The 23,397-nt window shown below is 37.9% G+C and overlaps 2 protein-coding genes across 3 annotated transcripts in view; one reads left to right on the top strand and one right to left on the bottom strand.

Moving 5' to 3' along the window:
* Positions 1 to 4,597: 4,597 nt before the first annotated feature.
* On the bottom strand, positions 4,598 to 15,671 carry rcbtb2 (regulator of chromosome condensation (RCC1) and BTB (POZ) domain containing protein 2). Its single transcript, XM_026193117.1, has 12 exons — positions 15,429 to 15,671; positions 14,356 to 14,490; positions 13,545 to 13,695; positions 12,594 to 12,760; positions 12,356 to 12,514; positions 11,901 to 12,008; positions 11,652 to 11,794; positions 11,205 to 11,395; positions 8,178 to 8,304; positions 6,521 to 6,660; positions 6,283 to 6,413; positions 4,598 to 6,170 (listed from the first exon to the last, which is right to left on the bottom strand). Exons 2-12 carry the CDS (start codon positions 14,479 to 14,481, stop codon positions 6,030 to 6,032), a joined length of 1,584 nt encoding a protein of 527 aa, XP_026048902.1. The 5' UTR covers positions 14,482 to 14,490; positions 15,429 to 15,671; the 3' UTR covers positions 4,598 to 6,029.
* A 2,352-nt stretch (positions 15,672 to 18,023) lies between these two features.
* fndc3a (fibronectin type III domain containing 3A) overlaps positions 18,024 to 23,397 on the top strand; it is a 46,278-nt gene continuing 40,904 nt past the window's right edge. Inside the window, exon 1 of one of the 2 annotated variants that reach the window (XM_026191571.1) lies at positions 18,024 to 18,601. The gene's annotated coding sequence lies outside the window, so the exon portion shown is untranslated. The remainder of the gene's footprint in view (positions 18,602 to 23,397) is intronic. The other variant, XM_026191570.1, reaches the window with a different exon arrangement.

Below are 23,397 nucleotides of genomic sequence, written 5' to 3'. Positions count from 1 at the left end.
GTCTACAGCTAAAAATACTGCACTTCACCTCCTCTCATCACTACCTACTTTGAAATTGAGTTGGGATGTTGGAAACACTTTTTTTTTTTTAGCTTAATAAGAGCTATTACTTTTGTTATTGTAACACTTTACTGCTAATATACTTTTTCATTTTAAAAAGGCTTGATTTTATTATTTTTCCCCTCATTAGTTAAGCTGTTAATAACAGCAGGAGGCCAAAAGTGCCTGAGAAGTTCTCTGAAACCCCACAGGGTCTCCACTCATCTGACAGAAAGTATGGGAAAATTCAGCTGTCTTCTTCTTGTTTGTGACGACCTGTGTGGGCAGCTAAAGCTTCTGCTGAAGAACCGATTTTTATTTTCAAAACGACATTAGTAATGAGGACGAACAGAAAGCTCTCCTTCTGTTCAGCAGGTTTTTTTTCTCCTGCCCCTGTCACTCCATGGACACAACCTTCTCTTCTTGGGGCATTCTGGCTATCCTTTTGCAGTAACTCTCTCCTTGGCAGTCAGTAAAAAACATTGGGGTATGTGTTGTGAATGAAGTAGCTTAGTACGGGGGAATGTGCAGTTTAGAACTGTTCTCAGGCAACTTAACCCTTGTATGGTGTTCGGGTCTGTGAGACCCGTGTTCAGTTTTTTTCAAAAGAAAAATTAAACAATTAATTATTTTTTCACGTGTAAATGTGTTGTGTCTTTCCACTCACTCCACTTGATTATAACTGATTTATTTATAACATTTTATATAAAAGAAAAACGAGAAGCACATTAATTCATAAATGTGATCTAACAAAGGTAAAGGGAAAAAATTAACCATGTTTGCTGTTCATATGTCTTGTAATTGGGATGAAGTATACATCTGTTGAGTAATTTAACATAAAATTGTTTGATAGTGTTAATTTGGAAAGCCAAAACTCTAGCGGGTCCACCAGACCCATGAACACTGGCTGAGTAACAAAAATACGAACACCACACAAGGGTTAAAAGAGTTCTCAGCCCCTTGATCAGGCCTGTGGTGAGCAAATGCTATAAACCCTTTGAGTCTATTTGTGTTGGCTTCTACTGTGTCAAATAGGAAACTGAGTACCTGGTTAGTTTTCCTGCCAGTAAACAAATGCTTGTCTGTGAGATCAAGCAACTGTTTTTCTGCCAGATGTACTCTTTGTAATTCAAAACACTCAGGCAAAGATAAGATAACCTACTTCGCTCGTTACTGTTACCATAACATTTTCCTGATATTACTGACAAAAACATGACCCAGAACCCAAAGATGGTTAATTTAGACTTGAGAGCTACCAAAAATAGTCCAACAAGAGGTTGTTTTATGGCTCAGCGTGCGTCTCTTTGTCAGCCTACCACAAAGCAAACATGATCAAGGCTAGCATGCAATGTGCGAGAAAATAGAAAAACCTGTACTATTGTCTTTCCCTCTCAAAGTTGTTCCATGGAGCACATAAAAACAAGCTCTTCACATGCAAGTATGTGGTCACTAAACAAAAACATGCGCCTGAAATCCCTGGACTGTTAAATTTCTCACAATGCCAGGAAATTGTCTGGCACCCCCAAGGCCAAGTCTTCAAATAAAAGCAGTTTTATGACACGTGTTGTTGTTGTATAATGTGGTCAGGAGTAGCAATGACAACCACATGTTGTAAAAAAAAAAAAAAAAAAAAAAATTAAATACCACTTGAATTTATTTTTTAACTGTCTATCACATCACGTCACAAGCCTAAAGTCTGTGTGAATCAAAAGATAGAGACTAGGGCTCACTTCAGTGACGTTTAAATATCATTAAATTGCTGTATCATTTTAGAATACATTGAAAACAATGATCCAAATCAGAAAGCCTGGCCACGTTTTAATTCAAAGTCTTTAAAAAATATCTAAAATAACACATTTTGTAAGCCACAAAACTTTGTTTCTGAGTTCCTCAAGATGAAAAGAGAGCAATCCAAAAGAAAATAATGTCTAATGTCTCAGCAAGAGCGCATTCTGATGAGTGGCTAGTCTGAGAGTGAAACGGCTTTCATCTAATTGTGTTCCACTCTCTCTCTGGAAACAGGGACTTTACAAACGCTGTGATGCCATCTACAAGTACGTTAAACCACAGCAGAACTGCAGTGGATATACACAAACCACTGACGCATCCCAGCACAACAAACCTGAACAAGTACACAATCATTCTGTCACATTAAAAACATATTTTTTGAAACTGTTTTAAAACCTTTTTTTCAAGACAAATGTCTTATCAGGCTAAGTGGATGATCAAAGCACGCCCAGAAAGAAGTTTCCCCAGTGCCTGCATGATGTAAGTGAAATATATGGTAATTACAACTTCATTATCATAATCGTCATCTTTTTGGGAAATTTTTTTCTTCCTACGTATGCTGAACCATGCCAGCTTTGATATTAGAATACACAGTTTGCAGTAGGTCTGTGGCAGAATGAAGGGCAGCATGCTCCCCCACGCAGCCTTATCAGCTAAAGCTTTCGTCTACTTTGTAAAACAAGTACTTCCCACCCACCAACCTCTGCCCTCACTGAAACTTAGTGGCCTGTACTGTACTGAAAAAATAAAGTCATTGTAACCCATGTCTTTTTTTTTAAGTTAGCAGTCTTTCTAGTGCTAAATTTATAATCTCAAACCGTCAAGCTTTATACATATGCAATATGCAGCAGAATATGAAGTGACAGTGAACAACTTGCATATAAAAGCGTTTGAGGCTTGATTGTTTATCAACCAACCTACAGCTCTTCATTAACCGCTACATGCTGAATCCAGCACAGTGTCACATGCAATCACTGTATGTCCTAAATTTAACTAAACAGTGTTGCATGCAAGAAAACTGCAAGTATGAGTATTAAAGAGATTCAAAAACCAGTATTACTGGGGTCCTGACATTGTATGAACTAAGTAACACTCTCAGCAGTGCACAGAGATTTTATTTGCCATTTTCAATTTTCTGTGTTTTTATTCATTTGCAAACCTCATAGCCATCTCCCATTACTGGGAGGAAGCTGATAAAACCACAGCGTTTAATTTGGCTCATGGTTAAAAAACCCCCAACTCTATTGCAAGCTTGAATAGAACAAGCTATTTTGCATGGCTGAATAGGTATGCAGAGTGGTGTTTGGGTTGTTTCTAGGGCAAAGGCCTGCCTGCATTTCTTTCTTTCTTTTTAAAAACAGGTTTCCCAGATGCTAAGTCACGAGACTTATCAGAAAGTGCTAGCATTCTGCTGCAGCAAGGATTTGATGTACACAAAGTGTGTAATTTTACAACTGTGATGTAAACAAAGTGGGTAGATGAACCAACCACACAAACTGATATTGAAAAAAAGCCCTGTGACAAGTTAAAGAGCTCTATCAAACCAACAGCTTATTCCACTTACAAAATACATCACTGGAGAGACTGCTTTATTTTTTAGCCCCAAGTAGACTATAAGAGGAAAAGTAAACAAACTGTAGATTACCCTTTACTTTGAACTACTGAAAGTAAGTAGTGGAAATGATATTAAGTGCAGGCATCTACTAAGGGACAATTTTGAGGTCCTTCACTTTTTGCTTTTATATAAATCTTTTCTTTCTTCGCTTCATTCCATGTGGTATTCATCTAATCAGAGGGTCATATCATGCCAAAATAATTCAGAAATTAAAATGGCATTTAGCCTCAGTAAAGGAGGATTTGTACATGGCACAGGGCCAGTTACTGTTAGCTGTTGCACGTCCTTCCTCATTCTGTGCAAAACCACGTTGAGTAATTGTACATGATGTACAAGTCCTTTGGAAGGTGTAAAGTTAATTCAACACAAATACACACACATGAAAAAAGAAAAGTACCTTTTAGTAATTCCACAACTTAAATGTCATGGATGGAACCTATTAGATATTGGAATTTCCATGAGTGGTTTGGCAGCAGGATCGTGACGCAAAATAATCGTCATACTGACAATCACAGTGATCTTCAAAGCCGTGCGGAAATAAATTGAACATCATTTGTTCTGTGGCCACCGGGTGGGATAAAGTAACTGAACTGGAATCTCTGCCTTTCATCATAACATGTCCTCAAACACATTTTCTGTCGGGTAGAGTTGTGTCAAGATAAAAAATCAACAAATTCTATTATACTTGATTCTGCCAACTTGTCTGGCATCTTAATTTTGACCACATCCTGTTATTCTGTGGAAGGTATATGAAATCTCACTTGATGATATGGTACTAAAGACATACCTTCAGGAAACACGCAGGCACATGTGACGTTAGACTCTCTCTTGCAGGAAGAAGTGAAAATGAGCCTGTTCCGCTTCTTGGTGGAGATGAAGAGCCAAAGTGCACTGCATGTGCGTGTCTTAAAATGTTGATATCATAGCAACCACTTACTGGTTAATGGCACCTGCAATGTTACAACTTTACATGAAGTAACGCATGTTTTATTTTTTAAATTCGTGACTTTCATTTCCATACATTTCACTCTCACCCCCTAAAAACCAAAGAAACAAACAAACAAAACAAAAACACTACTTCATGTCAAATGTTTCTAAAGCATTTGCATGGTAATGACATGACAAGAGCTTTTTAAGAACACCCTCAACAACATATGTTGTTATTTGTTTTAATATGTATTTATAATTGCCATTTTCCTATATTCCCATTAGTGCCAAAGTTAGCAGGTTGCAGCTTGCTTTCCATACAAATTAAAAACATTACCAAAAAGTTCCAAAAAAGAAAACAAAAACAAACAAACATTCCAATCAGCTTGTTTAAGTGATCACATTTAGTTATATCCATTTAAGCAGATTTGGGAATTCCTGATGTAATTATCTGGTAACTGCATTTAAAGACCATGAGGCCCTTTATTAGACTTGAGCTCCAACGAAGTGAGTTGGCACAACTATTTACTATCCAGAGATGCATATTAAAAAAGCAAAAATCTTGTAAAAAGGGAACAGAAGCTTGCTGCCAATATGTTAAGAATAGCAATAATTAAAAAAAACAAAAACACAATTAACAAAAAAATCTGTAAACATACAATGAAATGCAGCTGTAAAAAATCAGCTGCATCTACTGTACAGTGTACACAAGACTCAACACGTTTGTGAAAGTCAAACTTTGTTTCCAGCTGCATAGAGAGGGTTAGTCTGAACAACTGTACAAGTACACATGCAATAGCATGCTCTCTTTTCACTCACTGCTCCTTTTCCTATCAGTCAGCATATGGTGGGAAAAACAACTTTCTACAGCAAAAAAGTGCAAAAGTTAGTGAACACAAATGTCAGACCACAAGTTTGGATGGTATATGAAGAACTGAAACTTTAAAAAAGTGGCAAAATATGTTATGCGAGCTTAACAAATATAATCATAAAGCAGATAAAAACAAAAACAAATGGGGGGGAAACAGGTTGCAGTTTTACATGTGTTTCCCTCATAAAATGCCTCCAAATCCAGAACATTTTAGAATGAAGGCTTCAAAGAAAAGCAGCACAATGTGAAGAGTTCATTTATAGCTGACTTGGTAAATTTTTAGATCCTGTCTATGCTGACCGCAGATAACTTACGACATACTGATTGCATTAGGAACTGTTAAAAGGGCAGCATGATAAAAACGATTCAAATACCAAATCAAACAATTCTATCACAACAGATTACGTTTAGTATGTTCAGCATTTTCAGGTATCCAGTCCAAGCTGATTACTGTGACATGTCCACGTACTGGCTGTCTTGGTAAACCTTGACCAGTGTGGCACATCCTTTTATTCAGCCTCAGCATTGTGTGCTTGTTACAGGACTAGTGGCATAAACCTGTATCTATGTTCCAACCAAGCACCGTGTTTGGGCTAGCTTCAGAAAGGTAACAAAGAAGAATCACTTGGTGAGTGGGGCCTTAAACCATTTACCTCTCAGGTATTTACATCCTTAGTGCCACGTGTTTGAGGCGCTGATCTGCTGGGTGTTTACTTTGGTCTAGAATGGACTCTCGTCACTGAGATTAAACTTTAATGTGCTGAATACATCACAACAGGGGCCCAGTAGTCAGTTTTTGAAGGCCCCGTAGCGACTGGCTTTACTAATGAAGTTCTTGAGCAGGTCGTGATCCATGTCGGCAAAGGCCTGGGTCTGCGTGACAGCCGTTAGGTGGTTGACACAAAACTTGAAGCAGAATTCCTCCAGGTCCTAAAAATGAAGAGGGCTGTCTGGTCAGTGCTGAGGAGTATAACTGACTAGCTACTGTGCACGCCTCCACCACCATGGTGCTTTGACTATGTATCAGGGGCTATAAGCTTACCCGCGCCTCATACTTGACAGCAGCAGAGAGCAGAGTGATGGCGTTTTCTTCAGAAATGCCTCTCTTGATCGTTTCCTGGCACAGCCTCTTCAGTCTTGTTTCTCGGTAGAACGTGGCCAAGTCAAGCAACCCTGCACACACAAAAACAAAAACACACGTGATTGTGTTCGAGATTCTGCACTGACTTGTTGCAGCATTTCCTGGGCTGTAAAGAACTGTGATCCATGTCTATCCTTACCAATAGCGTCCTCTGGTGGCAGGTTTATAGTGTCAGTGTAGAGATACTCCAAGAAGGCTCTGTACACCAAGTATGAGAACTGATGAATTTCTATAGCATCCTGGTCAGATTCATTCAGCAGTGTTCGGAAATGCTCACACCTATCGAGAAAGACAGCAGAAGACTTGTGACAAAAGCACGTTTAACTCAAACTAACTTAATTAATGGGCAATCACACTTTATCATGTGCAGGTGACAAAATATAGTCTTATGCCAACAGGAAACTGCATTACCAAATGAAAAAAAGGAAATTAGCAAGAAACTTAAAAAAAAAGGAGGTTTAAAAAAAAATCCACAATTTTCATACTGAACTAGAAAAAGCAGCTTCAACTTCCAATAATTTATACCATCATACATTACAATGAAAACATGTTTTCTGTTGTAGTGGCAGTTATACTCTGCTGTTGAAATTACTTATTGATAGTTCCTTGAATTCTGCTAGAAGGGTACATGTATGTTTAGTGCATTGCAAGTTAATGTCTTAGCGGGTGAGTCCACATGGTCACAGAATTGGTAGGCATGTGGTTACCAGCATGGAGCCTAGAATTCAGAGACTATACCATGCCTGTTAGTGTTCAACAGCATCTAATCTAAATACCCACCAGTTAAAAACAACCACAAGGGTAGATGGATAGAAGAATAGAAGAAAAATTGTTGTGTTTTTTTGTGTTGTTGTTTTTTTTTTTTTAACAGATTCTTTTTGACTATGCCTACTAATACAGGCCAAGTGCAATACCTTTTATTCCTTATAAGCGCCTGCATTAATTACCACTAATTACCATTTATCTTTTTATTTGTTTTTTTGCTTCAATTTTCTCCACACTGCAAATCTCTGATGGCTCAAAACAGTGCCTCTACCATTGCTTCTCAGGACACGGTTGAAAAAACAACTGAATCTTCACTCTCTGATGCATCTTAAACATATAATTTGCATGTGATCTTGCGCAAGCAGACAGTTTCCACTGTTGCATATTCGTGTGAGCCAGTGGACTAAGGTTAAAGCTGCAGACAGTCTGGCTCCTTCCTACTGACGGTGCAAAAGAGCAAGGGACTGGAATGCAGATACTCTGTGTTCAAGTGTGGTTATAAAAAGAAACACGGGAAACAATAGGCTTGTCTTTGCTACCCCGTGAGTTTAACAGGAAGATAAGGAAACTGTTTAGCATATGAAGTTTAAATATAGGGAAACCAGCACAAATTAAGTGTTTGTTATATATATTTACACACAAAGATGGCTCATTGTTTTTGCTGCAGTGACTAAATTGGTTGTCTGGATTTTAAAAAATACACCCATGTGACCAAGCTGAAAGTAGAGGTTAGAGAAGCAAAGTGTGCATTCATATATATAATTTTTTTAAACAGTCAGAGTGTGGTGGCCCAACAATAGAAAGGAAGAGCTGCAGACATTGTCTCCATTCCACAGATCATTATGTGCACTCAAAGATAACGATACACTGCATGTTACACCCTTCCAGTCACACACCAGCTGCTCAAAATGCCACAAGACTGGATTAGCTTTTCCAGACTTCCATGGTTAATGAGTCTACATTGTCCTTTTTTTTTTAAAAAAAGAAAAAAGAATCACCTAAAGGACTCTGAATGTTCTTGTTTTCTGTACCTGATTTTTAGCAGAGCTTTGTGAACATGGATGCACTTCCCATCAACCAAGAACTTCAGATCAGAAATATCTGGACTGTCAAACTCCTTCTTCAAAGACTGGGCAACTGTGAGGTAATCATCACCATCTGGCAAAAAAAAACCAACATAAAATTATTATTACTATTTATTTTATTTTTTGTTAAATACAAGCATTTGGTCTTGGGGTTTTTTTGCTCTTAAAAATAAACATAAATTTGCTAAGCATACATTTAAACTAGGGCTGAACGATTATGGAAAATAATCTAATTGCGATTTTTTGCCCCAATATTGCGATTGCGATGCGATATGCGATTATTTTTTAAGGTCTTTGTCTTCTGTATTATTAAACAAAGACAAGCAATACATCATATAGTATGGCCAATACTATATTACATTAATTTTAAACTGTTCTTTCCTGGAAGACAGACCTCTGTTATGATGACATGAGGTGATGCATGAATTGATGACTGACATTTTTATTTAACTTCTTCAATCACAACAGTATATTTGAACATACACAATAGTTTATTTTTAGCTTACAAACATCTGAGCATAAAGTGCTGACAAGGAACCCTGGTGTAAACATTAAAATGAAAGTCAGTACAATGTGCAGATTGCAGAAATATACATAAAAAAAATCAGTGGCTTTACCACACTCAGTTTTTCGACATCTGTGAACTACTAGACAGTCATTAAATTAAAAAATAATATTAAATAAATAAAACTAATAAATAAAAAATACACACATCTTACTGATCTCTGCAGTCAGTAACATTACACATAAAGTTCAAACATAATAGCAATTGTATAAACACACACACAAACACGCCTTTAAAATTTAAAGGCGTGAAATTGGACGGTCTAGTTCTGATTAGCGTCACCGCTGTCTCGGTGGAGTTTAATAAACTCGGCCGTCTGCTTCTTGCTATCTAAAATATAACCAGACACTGGTGTAAATTCTCGACTGTCTCATACTTCTGTTTAATAAGTTTTCTGTTTGACGTTTAGTCAGCTGTGTGAAAACCAAGGAGGAACCCACCCGGGGGATTAATAGTTTTATTTTATCTAATCTAATAACTTTAATCTCAGCCAAACCGATTTACTCACGAACAAACAAAACACTGAAAAAAGCCCAACAATAACATTTTTAGGTTGTCTAAGTGACTTATATATTACGTTTAACCCGAGCAGCGAAACTCCGCGGTGATCTGAAAATGATGTGCCGGGAGTTGTGCCGTTCTCGGCCGCATCAGTAACCCTCGAGCTCCCGGCTAGCTGTCGAGCTGGTGGGTAGCAGACGCCTCTGAAAACGTCGAAGCACTTTTGCAAATATGGGATATCTTGATGAACCGAGCAGATATTTGATGTTTACACAACTACTTTCTCGCCTGAAAATATGTTAAAAGTTTATTTTGTGACCCAGAAAGATTAGTATGAGTAATTTTAAAACTTAGTAGCGGCCGCCATTGCTGGAAACTGGAGTTTGGCTGGGCCGCGCTATGAATTCTGGGATATGGTAGTAATTTGGACAGCCTTCGGCGCGTCGCTGTGACGTAATCGGTCTACAAAAGGAGGATGCAGCCCATGAATTTGGACATGTCCAGAGTATAATCGCAGCCTTTGCGGTTAGAAAATTGCACTTGATCATGTCGCGATATTATCGCAAATGCGATATATCGTTCAGCCCTAATTTAAACAACTTCTCTTTACATTTCAGTTTAAAAGACAGTTCTATGAGGTATTTATATATAGGGAATGAAAATATATTTCTTTAAGGCCACAGGTGACAATAAAATATTACCAACATTAAAAAAATGTCCACCTAAATGCTAAGTCAATATTAAAATTTAGCTCATCACATTAGCTTTCCTAACTGGAGTGTAAAGAAAAAAATGAAGCTATCACAGTTACAGGTTAATGCTCTTCAGTTTGTGTTGAGTTTGTATAAACATTTGTCGCAAATGAAGTGCAAACAGAGTTTCCTGTTTATTTCTCAGACCACTTGCAGGAATGTGTACCTATGGTACACTGATAAATGCCTACTGCATAATTATCTCTAACCAGACACACAAGTAAATGTCAGTGTCAAAAATGTAATAAAAAAAATCCTTCAATTATTGTAAAAGTTTGACTTTTGGGATTCTTTTTCAATTTTACAAATACTCTCCAGGCTGGCTATTAAACTATGTGACCTTGGCCTGCACTTCTCTCAGTGCAAGTGGATCCTTAATTTCCTGACTGGCAAACCACAGGTGGTACATGTAAACCACAAAGTCTCATCTGCTTCCTCCTTTCCTGTACTTCCTCTACACCTACGACTGTGTGGCCACTTCGTCAAGTTCCCATAATTTTTTTTTTTTTTTTGTTTGTTTGTTTGGTTGGTTTTTGCTTTGTTTTATTATTTTCTTCAAGCCCTGTGTACAGGAGCTGCATACAAAAAGATATTTTGTGAAAAGGGTTGGCGTAATAAGCAAATGCTTCAGCCAATACCTTTTGATTAGCCTTGTCTCATGCTTTCTTTCTTTATGGTAGATTTTTGTTCTGTTTTCACTGTTTGTTTGTTTGTTTTTTTCACTGTTTTCACTGAGATTTGAATTTGAATGCTAATCAATAAATCAAAATCAAAATCAAATCACCAATTTCGCTGACGAAAGAGCAGTAGCGGACTTGATCTCGAAACAGTGACTCTGCTTGACGGTAAGAGATCAACCACCTAAGTGACTGGTGTAGGGAGAAAAACCTTCAGCTGCAAGTTTGTAAGACCAAGGAGCTAATAGTTGACCCCACAAGGAAACAGCTGAAATGGGCGACAGAGATGGATGCCATTAAGACCACCCTTCCCACAAAAATAACGGGGAGTAACTTTTACTGTTAGGCAATCATGTTGGGTGACATTCTAATGATAAAAAAAATTATATACAGCTGGATAGGCATATAAGTATTTCACTGTGAATTTCTGCGTGTTCGTCAAATAACTTAAAAATGTATGGTCCTATAAAACTCTTACCTACTGAGAGGAGGTGCCACGTGACTGCCGGTGTGGCAAAGCAAGCGAACACATCATCAGTGCTGCTGAAATGTGCGAGATGGGGACTGGCTACAGCCTGACCTCGACACTGACCCCACATCAGAACTTGTCCACTCTGTGTCTTGGCTGCTGACGTGTGACTGGTGTGACATGCAGCCACTTCGACTATCCTACCGAGAAAAATCACAAATCTAGATATACATTTGAACTTAAGACAGAAAAAGGCCCATATGAAAAGTGAACATTTCTCTAATAAAGTTCTTTTACAGTCAACAATCAGTCCCTTACTACTCCGTAGCATAAAACCACAAGTGTAAGAATTTGTACGAGTTTGAGACGTTTGGTTATTCTAGGGATCTGTGACCTATTATGGTAGCAAAGTACTGCTGGTAATTTACAATGGGAACAAAGTAACAAAGTACTAACCTCTCCTTGTCTGTGTTTATAGGAGTGGGGAGCGCTTGGTTACTCTTATTGCCTGTTCCCAACTGCCCGTATGAGTTGGCACCCCAAGCATAAACAAATCCCTCATCTGTCAGTGCCAACGTGTGTGCATATCCACAAGCGACCTGTGTTTGGAAAAAAAGAAAAAAGAGGGTATTTAAGATGCATGCAAACAGAAATAAGTAATCAAAAACAATATTTTGTTAGATTTATCCCTCTTTAAGCTCTTACCTGTACAATGTTTACACCCTGGAGGGCAGCGATTCGGCATGGTGTCTGCTGGTTTCCATTATTGCCCAAACCTAGCTGTCCATTGCAATTATAGCCCCAACCATAGATCTGGAAACAATGGACGATTTTGGGATATGCACATACCTCGTTATCAATAAGTGTGCGGAACATCACAGTACTTTTATTCTTGGGTTTTTTGTTAAATTAAATCTGAAATTCAGATTCTGATTTTGTGTGTAAAAACAAATGCAATACTATTTTAGGTCTTCTGACAGAGACTGAACGTTAATTTTTTTAAACTATACTGTCTCCACTCACACTCCAGGACCGTTCTTCAAGCTGTCATCATTCAGATCGAGCGTAAACACAAATTCATTTCAGACACTGTTAGAAATCCAATTTGTTTTTCTCTGCTTCATCATGGTTAACATGTATAGATGGGTGTGACCAGTTACCTCTCCGTTGTCCAGTACAGCCATAGAGCAGAGCTGTCCACAGGCTATGTTTACCACAATCTTGTTTTGCAGGCAGCTGCTGACCCGACGCGGTGTCGGCTGGTTGGCAGTAGAACCTGAACCAACTTGTCCAGAGTTGTTGTAACCCCACGCGTACACCTGAACACAAAGATGAATGCTCACCACCCAGAAAAATTCTCAGATTAAACAGAAACAAAGCAAGTAGAGGAAAATTTACCTCTCCATCAGTTGTGAGGGCAATAGTGTGGTGGGAGCCACAGGCCACTTCTGTCACTCTCTTGCTGAGGAGATTAGTGGACACCAGGGCAGGGGTCAGCCCGTGGTTGGTGGTGCCATTTCCGAGTTGGCTGTAGCCATTGTGGCCCCAGGCATACACTTCTCCATCTACACAGCAACAAGTGCAAGTTTATTGATGTTGTCACAGAAGTTAATATTTCATTAAAAGATAAGAAGCAGTCTATTTCACATGATATACTGCAAGTTAAGCAGCCATACTTTTATCAGACATCACAGATATCGATTAAATACCTTGATTCACTTAGTTTAGTGTTGCATTGACTCAGTATAAATGAAGTACACGAGAACATATCCATAATTAACTTTTTTGCAACTTCTTTTACTGTAAATGCAGATTGAGCAAAGATTTTTCCACATGTAAATAAAAAAACAAAAAAAAACCTCAAACTGACTGGCCTCCCTCAGATGATGTGGAGTTAGTTAATCATTACCACATATTACAGGAAAACAGATACCTTTATGTTGCTTTAATCAAAGTTAAAGGTGCAATCAATTATCCAAATAAATAAGCATGCAATAATCACATTGAAAGCAACTCTCAGACATTTTAATTTAATATTCCAAACAGGAATGAGTGAAAATTGAATGTGTATTTGAAATTTAACAGTTTGAATGCATTTTTTAATCGTAATTTAAGTATGCATGCAACCACATCTCTTGGCCAAGAAGTCCACTTTGACCAAAAAGAATCACACTTAAAAAACTAGATACAATATGAAGCCAATGGTGGCACAAAATAAAAATAAAATATCAAATAAAATATGCATTTTGCATGTTTGGACTCATTTGCTTGTGATCTTATTCCTCTGCCTCCTGAAGACATTTCTCCTTGGTGACACACACAGAAAAAAAGGTTTTGGAGCTACATTACCTGCAGTGGCGATAACCACATGTGGCCCCGTTCCATAGCTTAGAGACACAATCTTCTTTCCACACAAGACATCAATCCTGCGTGGCTCAATAGTGCTTTGAAGATCTCCAAGCCCTAAACAGCCGCTACAGTTAGTCCCTAAAGCAAAGACCTGCAAAGAAAAAACATTAAAAATGTCTTTTTTTAAATATATACATTTACAAATAAGAATTACTCGATCATATTTATTGTGCATTTTTTTTTATATCACAAAATGGTGAAGTTGTCTTAATCTAATCTGTCTAAGATGGCAAATTGCAAATTATGATCACCGGTACACTAAAACAAACTAACTAACTACACTTGAAACCAGGCTATAATAATTTGAGACACTGTCTTTCTAAAATTATGACTGAAAAAAAAAAAAAAACGGCAGCAAGCATGCTCATGCTGGGACTGCTGAATGTGATGTACGGCATAATTTAAAGTGAAATCCACCAAAATACAATTTAACGGTACAGTTGGCTGTTCCATAACATCAAACAAATAAGCAAGGGTGGAAAGATTAGGCATGCACTGCACCTTTCCAAAGGCTCAGGCATTAAGCTCATATGGCTAAAGATAGCCTCATTCCATCTGCTTATCCCTGTGCCTGTAACTGCACCTCATATCAAGCAGAGAGCAAGAAGGCCTGGAGCATTTTTATATCCACTTCAAAACAAGAACTACTCAAAAATCAATACAGAGAAATGAATGACTTCTATGCGTGCTTCAGGACAGCTTCACGTAAAGAAGAACAAGAAGGAAACCTTGCTTAAACTCCAAATGTTACCTCATCATTAACTGTGACATAGAGGGCTTCATTTGCAGCACTGCCAAATACACAAGCCTGCCGGATAAGCCGGAGTTCCTCAGGAGGAAGAAGTGCAAACACTGGCCACTTTCCCACGTCCAGCATACTACTCAGCTGTGAAAAAAAGAAAAAACATGGAGAAGCATATGAATCTAACTCACTATGGAATAAAGGAAAGGTTGATTAGATAAACTGAAAAACACAGATAAAAGCAGGAGTATGTTTTCATGTTAAATACTTTGATGGTCTGGTTGTTTAATTGTATTCAAATGGTTATTAAACTGGATAATAGGAACTTTCTGCCCTGTATCATGGAATGCATACATATATGTTAAAGAAAAGATTATTAAATTTCCACCTTTATCATCCCTCTTGAGTGACCAGCAGCATTCAGATTTAGATGGGCAGACAGATTAAAACGTGTACATCTGTTCTGTGACCTTTACTACCACAGAAAGTAAAGTCAAAATTATGTCATCTCTAAAGTCTAACATAATATTTCAAATATAACGGTTTCAATGATTGCACCATTACTCTCTATTATCAAACCACACAGCTGTCTATGGCTGTGTGTTAAATGGAAAACTGCAATCAACAGTAAAACCTACTCGTCTGATCTTCTGTGTATCATTATTTGTGACGCCTATAAAAGATAATTATCTTGTATTGCTAACAATATATTTCAGCTCAGTTTTTATTCACAAAAACAAACAAACACAAAAACCTGTTTTTATTGCCGCGTCTGACAAATTTACAGTGCTGTTGCATTGCCTTGCAGAAATATGAAGTTGCACTTTGCATGAACCCAGACAACACCTCCCTAAACACACACATACACCACCATGACCACCAGCTGCTGTTAAGATGTCCCATACGTCAAATTAGCAGATACCGAAGACAACACAAACAAGCACCGCAAAACTAAGTGTGTTGGTTTTGATATATAAACTGTCAGCAATGAAACTACTACCTGAAATTATCCCACAAAAACTATCAAGCTAATTAGCGTAAAGAGCGGTGTTGTTGCTGGTACTTCCAAGTGTTGACGTTACCTTCTAGCTAGTGCTTAGTCCGCGAGGTCGTTTTCTGATTTAAAAAAAAAAGATACTAAAACATGTCACCCAACATATTTTTCAAATAACTTTGCCGGGGACGTCATGCCGACAAACTGGTGTAGGTCTAGCTTCACGTTAGCTCCTATGGTTGCACTTTGTTGTAGCTAGCTTTAATCGCTACACCACCGCCTGAAAAACATACACACACAACACCACACTTCCTGTAGTCACTTGGTGCGTTTACTGAAAATCGGACCTGGGAGCTTCAAGGTTAAATTGGTATTATACAGTAATTAGTGACATCTATTATGCAAGATTAAATAAATCCAATAGTCTTTTATTTGTGAAGTTACATTACTGGTCAATAGACCATAACGACCCAAGACTCACATGGGTTATAAGTTTAATGGAGAATATTTTTGCATGTTGTTTAAACATCTGTGGCATACATTGTATTTATTTATTTATTTAAGAAAAAAAAATATTTCACCCTACTTTTCAGGAGTTGTTGATATACCAATATCAATTTTGTGTGGAACTTTAGGAAACAATTGCTGGTGTGAAACAGATGTGGGTGATACATTTCTGGCTGAGTCGTCCTGTACCATTACAACTACAGGCACAGTTTCAGTATCAATGGAGAGCTAATCTCCTTTAAGTTAAAACAGTAGAATGTAAACAGAATGACACCTGACTCCTGACACACACACAAATACACACACTTGCTTGCCCACACACATCACATATTTGACCCTAACTGACCAATCACGGTCTTTTGACCCATGAAAGGTGCATTTTGTTTAAGTTAGTACAAGCTCATGTTATTGCGTGGTTTGAATTATTTTATTATCCCATCACTCTGTACTCTCAAAACACAAAGGTTCTCATAAGGACCTCCAATCTCCACTCTAAAAATGTGATTCAATTGATAAAATGAGTATTAAATGCTGCAGCTGCCTGAAAAACAAACAAACAAACAAACAAACAAAAAAAAAAAAAAAAAACAGATCATTTGAATCAGACAAGAGAGCACCTAAAACAAGAAGTCCTCGGGGAGCTGAAAACCACTGCTTTAGAATTACTGCCTCCAGAAACGATGTCCAACTGCATAATGATGCCCTTGTAAATTTGCTCCCTCTTCATTGTCCGCTTACATTTACTTCCTCATTATGTTTCTCATTACTTTGTATTATATTTTGTGTTCTGCTGCAGTCCTTGATGTTGCTTTTTCATCATGCACTTCTTCTCAAGTCTTAAAATATATGCCCCTTCATCTTCGAGTGTGTGCAGGTGTTTGCATATAACTTTGCTGAGTGTGAGCTTGTTGAGTACAGATTTGAACAACAAGTCTATGTGCATTTCTGAAATCGTAACACTGCATCCCAAGTTACATGTCTTATGTTATTACATTAAAAAAAATAAATACATAAAATAAATGCACGGTGTAAAATAAAATATGTGATGTGTTCGCTGTTCACTGGTTCAGTCCCTGCAATGACACAACTATAATCTGCATATTTCACTGATTACTGCATAATCAGTCTGTCTTAAAGAGTCAAATAAATTTTTGGAAAGAGATGACTCTCCACTGCATATTTCATTGAGAACTATAGCAGACACAATGGGGCATTCCTTTATTAAGTCCAGCAGGTGGAGTCATTGATAACCATCTTGGTGTATATCAGTGGATGGGATAGCACATGTTTTTGCCAAAGATTTAAAGACCGCCTATGCAAGAACGGTGAGTGTGTACATTGTTTCAACAACATCTATATGCATATGATATATAGCATAGTGAAGTTTCGTATGTAGGTAGCTACATTAGGTTGTGTATGATACATTGTCTGTGATGTTTGTGCAATTGTCTGTCTGAGACTTAATATGCAGAAGGGACTAGCACATGAAAGAAGATTTCAGATAGATAGATACTTTTTAATTAAATCAAATTTGGAAGGCACATGAATGAAGGGAATATTACAGTTTCCAGGCAACATGAATTTCTAATAGTGTAAATTTCAAGTCGAAAACAAACCTGGGGGGAAAAAATCAATAAAACAGAACGAACACAAAACAATCAGAAAAACGATCATCTCTTTGATATATACCAATGTATATTTAAAATAAGCTTTTTTGGAGTACACAAATACTACAAAAATATCTTTGTGTTCACTCAAAACATGTAACAAACCCAAGACTGCACGGTTTACAAGAACCAGTGATCCACACTTTCTTTCTGCTAAAAGCGATATTGTATTTCAAATTGTCTGTGTGTGTCTTGTGTAGGTTTGACATCACTTGTGCCGTTCAGTGTGTAATTTTGAAAGGGTTGTTTTTTTTCTTTCTCCATACATTCCGTATTGGCTCTCTGGCGTGTAAAATACTGCAGTTCAATCATGCTTGTTTATTTTTAGTACAACTGTGTGCTTCTGGTTACAAACCAGGTAGAAGTAGCAGTGTAGTCTTATATGGAGAACAGCAAGGTGGTCCCTGGACTGACCACGTAGCATTCTTAGATCCCCCCCACCCCCGACTGACTTGGTTGGACGAACCGGTCATAGACACGTCAACCGTAAGGTCTTTCTTAAAGTGATGGAAAAAAAAATAGGTAGGCAAATGAAGTTCATCATAACTGCACCGGATAGTGACCGGGTTCACAACAAACAAAATGAAATATAGTAACATTATTTAGCGTTTATCTTTGCTATCTTGTAAATTAGGATTCGTGATGAATTGCCCGAATACGCATGCGCACTAAGTCGTGTAAGCGATGGCGACATTCCTGCTTTTTATGCGAGGAACAGGGTTGGATGGAAAGTTATCTCGATAAAACTGAGGGTTAGACAAACGTTATCGATACTTTGCATCGTCACAGTCGCTCGCTAGCTACTTCGACCGTTTTAAGGTGCTGTTAACGCGAGCCTGCGTCGTTCATGAGAAGACCGCATACTATCTTGCTAACTGTTAGCTAGGTAGCTTACGCTAGTATGTCACACTTTGCCTTGTCTTGTGTTTGTCTGGGTAGCTAGCAAGTTCTCATCAGCTTCAGGTTCTGCAGAAAGTTGCTGGTCATCCAAGGTTGCTGACGTTAAACATTTCGGGGAAGAGCTGCATAAGACTCATCACTGTGCATCGGCTTGTTCAGCAAGACTGCTGCTCTGCCAACTGACTGGGTGAGTAACGTTAGCTGCGCTTTTGGTAATAAGTCTTGTTTTGCTACAGCGAACAACATTGACGATATCATTTTAAGGAAGTCGAACTAACCTGTAAGGTTATTGTTTGTCAGTACGTTGGCTACAATAAGGCTGCAGTTAGATAACTATTAGCTATGATATAACGCTAAGCACACACACCTGTAGCCAAAGTAAACAGTCTCGGGTGCGAGATAGTTAACCTTGTTAAAGGAGCTAAAAAAAAAATACCAACCGATACTGTGACATAAAATAGGAGCTTGTGCGTGTAGTTGACCGGCCAGGTAATGTTAAACGAGAGTCAACGACATTGCTACGTCAAATACTTTCAGTCAAAGGATAACCAGCTGTTACCCCGTGTGCAGATGTCTGGTACGAAAATAGTGCTACAGTTAAATTTACGCATTACAGTTGAGAAAAAACCAGCGCTATTAAACAACGACAAGAAATATCATTACCACAATTTTGTGTGGCTGATAATTAAAATGAAAAGCTAGTTCAAATCTTCAAGGTGTTTTCCCGTTTTCTCTAAAACTGCAACTGAAAAACAGCTGGTGTGTCCTTGTCAACTGCTCTGTAGCCACAAACAAATGTGAGGCACAATCAGGGCAACAACAGATGTAACATCTGTTATCTGTTGTTATTTCGATACAGATTTCTTGCAGCGCAACTATAACAGAAGTTACAGCTGTTTTCTAGTCGTAGGTGGTGACTACTGATAGGCTATAGTTCTGAAAGTTTCAGATAACTTTGTTAAAGAAAGAGGAGCAAAAAAGACTGAAGTATACATCTGTTCATATGTTACTGCTGTCACTGCATCTGTTTGATAATCAAAATCATAATGTTCCACTTACCACAATCAAATTTGGAAAATGTGTAATGAACTTTCAGATCATCTTTTCCCATACGAGGGGAAAAAAAAAAGAAATTTTGACTTTAACTGCGTAAATGGTGGGTGGTCAGAGGAAATATAAAGAATTGCCTGTCATTAGGGATTTCCCTTAGTTGCTTCTCATTTTACTGACCTCCAGGTAGCTGTTGTCACTGTGGTGCTGGCAAGTAATTTACAACTAGAATAAAATTACCAGACAACCTACCAGCTGGTTGCAGTGATTGGCTTGGAGGCCTCAGAGCCACACAAGTCTGGCATTCATCTAAAGCCTGCTAGTGTTACAAAAATTAACCACATGGCAATCTCTCATGGCTGTATAAATGGTTCTGCAGGCCTAGTTCATTGACCATCACACTGTAAACTGACTTTGTTGTTTGGGCTTAAGGAGGGGAGGGACTAAAGCGAACAGATAAGCCAGATCACAGTAAGGTTTAGGCACGCATGCGCCAGAGAGTAATTAAGTTCAAGGACACGTTACATTTCTTTCATGCTGTTCTGTTGCTTTACACGGGAATTTTATTAACCATGTAACGATTGTATACATTTTATTTACAGTTGGGAAATCCTCAGTGTATAACTTTGGTATTTTACTCCCGTGTCAGTGGAGTGTTGAATAAAAAATATTTTTGTTCTGTTTGTTTGTTCTGTATTGTTTTGTTGTTTTCCCTAGAAATTCTCACATGGTCTAACTTTATTATGCATTTTTTGAGTGTTAGAGTTTAGTAATTAATCACTGAATGGTCAGCTTTTGGGTATATTTGTTATGCAAGGGGTTTGTGTTTGCCAATGCAGTATACTGGAGGAGACAGATGAGAAGGGAATCTTTGAAAGAACAGATTAATGGTTTTTCTCTTTGCCATCATCCACTTTCTTTCTCCTCTCTCGTAGTCACTGTGTAAACCCTTCACAGCCCTGGTCTTATCTCAATGCTGATATGTGTCACATGATAAGTCATGTCCAAAACATTATACCATTGTACTTTCTTATCACATTGTGATGCAAATGATTTTAAATTCAATAATAGGCTCATTAGGTTTGTTCTGAATTTGCCTCTTTCCTTCTTTTCTTAACTAGTTAAGGTATTTAACGTCTGAGAAAAAATGGCATGTGGCACATTTAACCACTTTTTAGTATCACTCTTATTCATTTCTGCACCCTGTACCCTGCACATTTTTTTTGCTTTGTGTTGACAAACTATGTGTTATAGTACAGATGTACCGCTTTTGCGTATATCTTGGCTTTTGGTTTGATATTTGATAAAGGTGACTGATAAACGGACTCCTATATACCAGACTTCTGCTATTACTGAGTACTCAAAGTGCTTTTATGGTGCATTCATAGATCAACTGCATGCGTTTGTATTACTCATGTGAATCTGGTCCCATTGGAAGCCTACAAATATTTGCCTGTTATAGCCAATGGTTCAAGGATGACTATTAGGGCTGCTACAAACGATTATTTTGATAGTCAACTAGTCACCGATTATTTTTGCGATTAGTTGACTAATCAGATCATGCATCCATTGGACGTAAAACTTACAGCTTATTGCACCAGCATGCATCTGCTCTTATATAACTATCATTAGCTTACAGCTTTAAGTGTTTAAGCTATGTGCTAACTAAAAATAAAGACAAGATGATAGTTTATTAAATTTAAATGAAATTTGCAGATTGTTTCGGTGAAGTTTAATAAACTCAGCCATCTGCTCCTTGCTATCTAAAATATAACAGGACATCAGAGTATATTCTCGAGCATCTCACACTTCTGATAATTAGTTGTCTGCTTGACGTTTATTCAGCTGTGTAAAAACTATAACTTTAATCTCAGCCAAACCGATTTACTCAGGAACAAATAAAATACTGAAAAAAGCCAAACAATAACATTTTTAAGTTATCTAAGTGACTTGTATATGTTTAACCTGAGTAGCGAAAGACGGCGGTGGGTTTGAAAACGATTTGCCGGGAGTCCGGTGTTCCCACCGGCTATAGTGAGCCTTGAACCCCGGCTAGCTTTCGAGCTGGTGGGTAACAGACTTCTCCGAAAATGTTGGAGCGCTTCTGAAAATATGTGGTGTCTTGATAAACTGAGCAGTTATTTGAAGCTTAAAGAGTCATATTTACATTCTCGCCTGAAAATATGTTAAACATTTATTTTGTGACCCAGAAAGAATAATAAGAGTAATATTAAAACTAACTAGCTGCTGCCATTGTTGGAAACTGAGTAGGGCCGCGCTATGAGTTCTGGGATAGGTTGGGCCACGAAGTATACACCCGACCCATCCTTCAAATCTGGGGAAATGAAGGGCGCATTTGTCAGAGTCTTCGAATTTGGACAGTTTTTGTCGTGTCGCTGTAACGTAATCGTCCTCCAAATGCGGGCACCGGAGGATGCGGCTCCTGAATTTGGACACAGCTACAATACCGGACACAGCTTCTTCTTCTTCTTCGAGGTTTAACGGCAGCTGGCATCCTTGTACATGCAGTGCTGCCATCTTATGTTTCAGTCCGTTATTACACTCTTAAATCCTACTACTTATTCCTGCGTCTTTTGGGATCCTACAAAGCTTCAAACGGCGCGTCGACTATTAAATTAGTCGTCAACGATTTTGATAGTCGACGTAATCGTGACTAGTCGACTAATTGTGGCAGCCCTAATGACCAATAGCTGGAAGCAAGTTACAGTAAGATATTTTAACAGCTTACTACAAAGTTTCTTAAGCCCTCCTTCTTTATAAAACTGAAGTTGAACCATAGAACTCCATTTGCCCTCAAATTCCAATGATAAGCTTATCCACAGTCCTTGAGAGAAGTCCAGCTGATGGTCTTTAGTGACACAGGATGATGCATATTTTTCATCTAATTTTGAAATATTTTAACTTGCATGAATTAGGATTCCTCTCCGTTCGTGTCACCCAGCACAATTTATTTAAATTTGCTTCATTACATTGTTATTGTATGTATTCACGGTGCACGAAAATGCATAGTAAGAGGTCAACACACACACACACACACACACACACACACACACACAAGATATTCCTGATATCTGATTAAAAAGTTATTAAACGAGGAAAAAATCTGACTAGTTGGCTAGTGTGATGTAATTAAGTACTCAGTAGACAGCCAAAATTGAGCCTTTTGAAACGGATGAGGGTCAAATATTGGCTATACAAAGATTGTGTGTATATTTAAAAGCCATTTGAAACTGTTAGTCACATTTTCCAGTAATAAAATTGACTTTTAAATGTCACTGAAATGTGTGGCATTTTGTAACATGCACCAAATTGTACAAACATCATGGCGGATTATTTGTTTGCTGAATGGCTACCATTAACAGTGCCAACATCAGCAGTCACAGACCTAACGTCTTAGAATCAGTAAAGATGTAACTGGCATTGTACATTTAATAAAACAATAATTTCCTTAATCCAATACAATTTCTGGTACAGACTGTTAAGGACAACGTTTAAACATCACATACATAATTTATAAAGCTATTTTGGTCTTTGCACTTTAAGCACTTTGGTGTTCAGCATGTTGAACGCAGACTTGAGGAGGTGGTTATCGACCACCAACCTTGTGTGTGTATATACAGTTTCAGTGTGAATCATTGAACACTCTCTAATCAAGAGAAAGAAACAATAAAGACTGTAAAAACTTTTTAATTGCACGACATTTTTTACTCTGCATTTAGTCTTGGGTTTAGACAAGATGCCATCCTCAACTCACGCATCAGAGAAATATCTTTCAATAGAGTTTATGTTGCTGGAAGTGAGAAACGATGGATGTATCCAGAAATAAATTAAGCTTTGCACCAAATTGCCACTAGTTCATCTTAAGGCCACTCCTTAGGACATGTCTGTGTCTTAATTTACAAAATGTGTGTC

This window comes from Astatotilapia calliptera, chromosome 14, assembly GCF_900246225.1.
Source record: "Astatotilapia calliptera chromosome 14, fAstCal1.2, whole genome shotgun sequence".
Lineage (NCBI taxonomy): Eukaryota > Metazoa > Chordata > Actinopteri > Cichliformes > Cichlidae > Astatotilapia > Astatotilapia calliptera.
Note: the sequence above shows the minus strand (reverse complement) of the source record. Positions and strands in the feature narration are given on the sequence as shown.

Bases quoted from the DNA above. Each gene is read 5' to 3' on its own strand.
- rcbtb2 (XM_026193117.1), bottom strand. From the start codon at position 14,481: ATGCTGGACGTGGGAAAGTGGCCAGTGTTTGCACTTCTTCCTCCTGAG. The intron at 13,696-14,355 runs GTAACATTTGGA...TTTTCTTTGCAG, and splicing joins ATGTCACAGTTAATGATGAG to GTCTTTGCTTTAGGGACTAA. The intron at 6,414-6,520 runs GTAAGGATAGAC...TTGTGTGTGCAG, and splicing joins GCCACCAGAGGACGCTATTG to GGTTGCTTGACTTGGCCACG.